Raw genomic sequence first — 6795 nt, 5'->3', positions numbered from 1 at the left:
TAGCTTTCAACTCTCAATAAATCCTGCCTCAGCCTCCCTCCTGAGGCTCTTGGAAGCAGGTTTGTGCCCCTGAGCCCAGCCCCCATCGAAATTTTGAATTACAATTTACAATGTGTTCTTGATAGTAATCAGTATTTACTTAATAGTATCATCATTGATTTTTTCATTAGCATTTTTATCTTAAAGGTTGCTTCTTTCATTTATTTATTTATTTATTTTTTGCTAAGGATTGAACTCAGAGGGCATTGAACCCAGGGCCTTGTGCATGGGAGGCAAGCACTCTACCATCTGAGCTATATCCCCAGCCCTCCCTTTGTTTTTTCTTTTTAACTACCACTGAAAGGGCTGCAGTATTAGGCTTGTTACCTCTGCTTTGTTGGATTTGCTTATCAGCTCTAAAATGATTCTTTGTGCCTGACTGGCTGTGTCTAAGGGAAAGGAATCTCTGGATCAATGTCTTTGTACGGTTGTGAGACTACAAGCTTTGAGATCACTAGGAGCTTGCAAGCCCTTGAACCCACCAAAGATAGGTGTAACTGTCTATTTCTCACAAATTTCTACATATCTTTTGTTTAAAAGACAGTTATCAAAGTACTGCTTTATTTATTTGATATAGGTGCAAAGGATATCCAACTGGAATTTTAATTTGAATGTATGAACTCTGAATGAAATGGAGCATTTGTTCATATGCTTAATCTTTTTAATAAAGATGAGATTCTGTTTGGTAATATATTCTTTGCCCTCTGTTAAATTTTTAAGACAGATCTATGATCCACTTGTATTTGAAAAATTATGGTTTTATATACTAAATGTGATATACACACACACACACATAAACACACATTTGCTTGAGGAAGCTCTTGCTTTTTATTAGTTTGCTATTTCCTTATTTTCAAATATAATTGGTAAATGCATTAAATAAATTGTAAATGCATTAAAAAATTATAGACATTCAATTTTATTCAGAAAAATATATAAAAATGTAAATGATAATCCCTTTGAAAGTTTCAACTTCATGTTTGATAATTAATATTTAAAGCCATGTTTAGTATTCATTTTACATTTTCTTCTTTTCTTCTTTGCAGATAGGGGGTTTCCAAATTGTGATGCCCCCATATCAACTGAGATGATTCAGCAAAAGAACAATGTGACTGAGTTTGTATTGCTAGGATTGACCCAGGATCCTCTGAGGCAGAAAATGGTGTTTTTAATCTTCTTAATTTTCTATATGGGGACTGTAGTGGGGAATATGCTCATTATTGTGACCATCAAGTGCAGCCGGGCGCTTGGAAGCCCCATGTACTTCTTCCTGTTTTATCTGTCCTTTGCTGATTATTGCTTTTCCACTTCCACAGCCCCTAGATTAATTGTGGATGCTCTGTCTGCAAAGAAAGTCATATCCTACAATGAGTGCATGACACAGGTCTTTGCACTGCATTTATTTGGCTGCATGGAGATCTTTGTCCTCATCCTCATGGCTGCTGATCGCTATGTGGCCATCTGTAAGCCTTTGCATTACCCAAGGATCATGAGGAGGCAGGTCTGTCACATCTTGATTGTCCTTGCCTGGATAGGGTCCTTTATACATTCCATTGCTCAGATTATCCTGTCCTTGAGATTGCCCTTCTATGGACCCAACTTGATTGACCATTACTGCTATGATCTGCAGCCCTTGTTAAAACTTGCCTGCATGGACACATATATGACCAATCTGCTGTTGGTTACTAACAGTGGGGCAATTTGTTCCAGCAGCTTTGTTATTTTGATGATCTCATATGTTGTCATCTTGCATTCTCTGAGAAACCACAGTGCAGAAGGGAGGAAAAAAGTACTGTCCACTTGCACATCTCACATAATTGTTGTTGTCTTGTTCTTTGGTCCCTGTATATTCATATATACACGCCCCCCAACCACGTTCCCCATGGACAAGATGGTGGCAGTGTTTTATACCATTGGAACACCCTTCCTCAACCCACTGATCTACACGCTGAGGAATGCAGAGGTGAAAAATGCCATGAGAAAGCTTTGGCATGTTAAAACTGCATCAGAAAACAAGGCGTGAACTGAGGGCCACGTCTTATACTTATTCAGTTATCATTTGATGAATAAGTACAGACACTGAATTCAATCATGTCTGAATATTGTGGATGTATCTTACTTTCATTGCATATGTTGTGGGGTTCTTAGTTTTTTTAGTTAGTTGACCATATTAAGTCATTTTTGTGTGTGTCAGTGCTAGATAGAGTATTCAAATTATCATGTTCCAATAGACTTTTTAAAAGTCTTTTGTTTTCCACCTTCCTGACTACCCCTTTGAACTCTAATATCATTACATTTGATTTCCTTGCTGATGAATTGTTCTCCTGACCAACAGACAGGAGCTTCCCCAAAATACCAATTCTGGCTCATAATTTTTCTGAGAGCTCAATTCTGGCTGCCTGTGAGCTACATCTCACAACACTGTCTGCATACAGGTTTGGTAAGAAGGAAGACATTTATAAAACTCCCACCTGTTCAAACTTGTGAACATCTACCAACAATGTACAGTTATTTGTATTTAATTTCTTTTATAACAGATTTACAACAAAATATTGGGCTTCCTCATGAACATTTTAAGGCAAAGGAATGGATTCAGTGTATAAGGACTTCACATTTCATTTCATGGCTAGTTTCTATTTGAAAAGTTATGTTCTTTTTAATCAGAGGCTTTCCTTTTACATTTTCGTTTATTTTAATTTTTTATTTCCTTTCACTATTAAGATAAAACACTATTTGTGAGATTCCTAAATGTGCTAGTGAAAATCCTTGAGATATTCAGCTACTTAACTCATTAGGGCATTGAAGGTATAATAACAAAACTGAGTGACTCAAGAAATAGGAAAATAAAATAATAGATGTTGCAAACTAAAAGTTCTTTTTTTAACTACACTGAAGATACAATGTATTTTTAGAGACTGAAGACAAAGATATAGAATACAGTTTGAAGATAAAAATGATATGATCTGCAAAGTTGATAATGTCAAAGAAACAAGTGAAAAGACTATAGGCATTCAGAAAATCCTCATACTGCTTGTCTCTCTTCAGTGAGATTGGGGCGAGCACACCACTGCTCTGAACTCAGGGGTGCTTCACTTCTGAGTCATATCCCCAGCCCTCTTTAGTTTTTCTTTTGACAGGGTCTTTCTAAGTTGCTTAGGGCCTTTCTAATTTGCTGAGGCTGTCTGTGAACCAGCAATCCTCCTGCCTGGGACTCTCAAACTGCTGGGATTATAAGTATGTACCACCAGTTTATTTGTGCTGTCTACAAAGGGCTTGTATAGATTATTCACAAGTTATAATTGTTAATGGAATTGTCATGCCCAAGTATGAGGAGCATATTAACAGCTCCATGGTAGTTTTGCAAGCCCTGGGCTGTATTATGAAGGGTCAATACTCCTTAGCTTCAGTGTATTATAATGACCCCAGCCTCAGGATTATTAAATGAGAAAATATGGTCATTTCAGACCATGTCTTCTGTAAGAGATGATTATTTAACCCATTCAGTTCCTTAAATGCAGAGATAATTAAAATTCATAGTTTCCCTTTAGATCAATCATGTTTGAGAGTGGGTAGTCACTCTGAAATTGTGATTTAGATGGATATGGTGTAACAGAACTTTAAAAAATTATTTTCCTTCACTTCCACAGTTTTGGTTTGTTTGTGTGTTTTTTCATTTTTTATTTGTTTAAATTAGTTATACATGATAGTAGAATGCACTTTGACATATTTATACATAAATGGAGTATAACTTCCCATTCTGGTTGTACATGATGTAGAATCACACTAGTCATTTAATTATATATGCACATAAGTTAATAATGTCCAATTCATTCTACTATCCTCCCTACCCCTATAACCCCCTACTCCCCTCTGCCTAATCCAAAGTAACAATTCTTCCCTAGACCCTGCCTCCTTCTTATGCATTAACATCAACATATCAGTGAAAACATTCAGCTTTTAGTTTGGGGGATTAGCTTATTTTGCTTAGCATTATATTCTCCTGCTCCATCCATTGGTCAGCAAATGCCATCATTTCATTCTTCTTTATTGAAGAGTAGTATTCCATTGTGTATATACCATGTTTGCTTTCTCCATTCATCTGTTGAAGGACATCTAAGTTGGTTCCCTAGTTCAGCTATTGTGTGTTGAGCTGCTATAAATATTGATGTGGCTGTGTCACTGTAGTATTCTGTTTGTTTATTTTTTTAAGACAGGGTCTTTCTGTGTTGCCCAAGCTGGCCTGGAACTCCTGATCCAAGTAGTTATTTCATTTCATCTTCAGATGACCATGGCCTGAATCAAATGACACTATGCCTGGCTTATTTCTTCAGTTTTAATTTGACTACTAATGTTTTTGATATATAAAAGCATCTTCCATTTTTCCCTATGTAGCTTCTTCATATTCTGTTTTTATATCCATTTTTTTTTTGTTATTTGTTTCCTGAAACCTAATAAAACCCAGTGCTCACATTGGTGTCCCACAATTGACAAATCAGGCATAATGAGGGTCTTATAATTAATCGACCGTGGAAATATGAGTCCATCATAGATTTGTTCAATCTTTTCATTGCATAACACCAACACGTGCACACACACACACATACACACACACACCAACACATGCACAAGAATATACACTCCTATAACCCAACAGAGGATTTTTCAACCATGTCTCCTGTCAAAGATGGTTTTCAACAAATTAATTTCCTAAAATGCAGGGACAATTAGAATTAATAATTTCTCTTTCGATTAGTCGTGTTGAAGGGTGGGTAGTCACTTCAATATCCCTCTTTGGCTAGAGATTGGTGTCATCCTACATTTTAAAGGTGATTGGCTTTTCTAATATCTCAAATTGTTTCTCAGATGAACTCACCCAATATCATAATTTAAATTGCTATTTTAAATTAATTATTACCAAAACAAGCTCTATAGCCTTGTCTAGAAATTCAGACTTTTAAAAAAATCCTTCCTCTGTCTTCATCTGTCAACTGAAACTTTTCCATTTGCATACCCCATGGATACCTGAATTTCAACATTAACTCACTATGGATTTTAAGCTCCACAACCTGAGGCAACATAATTCAGCCAATAGAAATGTGTTTTTATAGCTTTCTAGGTTTCTTTAACTGGTGTAGAAAAATATATGGAAATATTAAAAACCATGAAATAAGACTATCATTAGTGCAGATCTTGTTAATGAATTTACTAAATATGTAAGCTGAACAAGCTACTTAACTTCTATGAGCTTCACTTTTCTCTCATGAACTATTGTTGATTTATACCTCATGGAATTTGTATGTGACTTGAAACTACAACTAATGCAAAGAGACAAATACAGAAATATTTGGGAAATAAAATTATTTCAACACAAATGTCTTTGTTAAGAAGTGTCGTTTTACTCACATGAGTTAGCAAACCAAGTGGAAATTAATTTGAAAATTATTTTGCAATCCATGTTTAATGTAATTATTAATCCTCAGAATATATTCTATGAATCTGTTGTTTTGTAGTGGGGGGCATCCGAACCCCCCGGGATGGAACCTGTGATTTCAGAATGCTGCACTGATTGCCCTAGATTGTACTTGCAAATTAATTACAAGACCTAGAGAACTTGTCTTCTACAGCAAGATGAGGCAACATAGGGCATTGGGTAGGAGTAGAGTTGTGTCCTAATTATCCACTTCTATTTTCACTAGTATCACTTTGGTTTTCTTTTATTCCCCCTCTTTACTTTCTGCTTCCTTATCTATGGGTGTTTTTTCTCTTTTACCCTGGACCTTTGCTCAACCTGGAGTACTTAACATGTCAAAACCCTTGTTTGTATTTCATTAATTATTGTGAGAAGGATCAGCTTGCTATTCTTATAGTCAAAGTAGGAAACCAAAACTTAAGTGCATCACAATTAACATGCTGATGAGCAGCAAAGTAGGAGAAGCCTTAGGGATAATACTCTCTTAGATACTAATGCCTTACATCATTATGTCTTAAAATAACCTCCCTGGAATATAGAGAGGACCTTAATTTCTAGTTTTCTATAAAAAGGGTACTTTCAAAACAGGATGAGCACACCTGACATTAATTCAGAGAGTCCTCTAACAGGTAAGCAATATATTATTTCTGTCTTTGTGGACAGAGAGGCATCATTATAGAGTAATCCAGTATAACTTTCAAATTTAATTCTATAGGTCTCCGGATCATACTACTGACATATACTCTGAGAAAGAAAGATTTTTGTTTTTAAAGAACAATTCAAATGGCTTCTTTTATATTAATGTTAATATAGAGTATAGATGAATAAAAACAAGTATTGAGAGAAAAAATTATCCTTTGTGCTCAACTGAAAATGTATGAGCTCCCAGGCATGTGAAAGCCATGTTTATGTGGGGGGAGAGGGAGGACTTCAGTATTTAAGATGTACCACAATTTCTTCAAGTGGGAGAATTAAAAAAAAAAGTCTATTCATGTTTTTTTAATTAGATTGCTTGGCAGAATACATCCTCAGTAGGTGGTTGGTACAAAAAATTAGCAGAGATTATGAACTGCTCAGAACTGAGAGAAAAGGACATTGCAAATAATGACTTTGACAAGCTACAAAAGAATGACAGATTCTGCATCTCCAAGTGAGAGTCTGGAATGCATGTTGTTTATCACAGTATACGGTTTGTGTTCCTTGCATGTTTCCTAAATGGTATCATAAGAACATAATTTGTAGTTGACACATTTCTGAGACTTATAAGTAGAATCATTATTGTTCAT

General features: G+C 35.6%; 1 protein-coding gene across 1 annotated transcript; it reads left to right on the top strand.

Moving 5' to 3' along the window:
• The first annotated feature begins 1126 nt into the window (after positions 1-1126).
• On the top strand, positions 1127-2062 carry LOC124109230 (olfactory receptor 4C11). The gene has a single exon (XM_046467759.1). It carries the CDS (start codon positions 1127-1129, stop codon positions 2060-2062), a length of 936 nt encoding a protein of 311 aa, XP_046323715.1.
• Positions 2063-6795: the final 4733 nt, after the last annotated feature.

Source organism: Marmota monax, unplaced genomic scaffold (genome assembly GCF_021218885.2).
Source record: "Marmota monax isolate L192 unplaced genomic scaffold, Marmota_monax_Labrador192_F-V1.1 WCK01_AAM20220418_F8-fsc00588, whole genome shotgun sequence".
NCBI lineage: Eukaryota > Metazoa > Chordata > Mammalia > Rodentia > Sciuridae > Marmota > Marmota monax.
This window is presented reverse-complemented; position numbering and strand designations above follow the sequence as displayed.

Bases quoted from the DNA above. Each gene is read 5' to 3' on its own strand.
- LOC124109230 (XM_046467759.1), top strand. From the start codon at position 1,127: ATGATTCAGCAAAAGAACAATGTGACTGAGTTTGTATTGCTAGGATTG.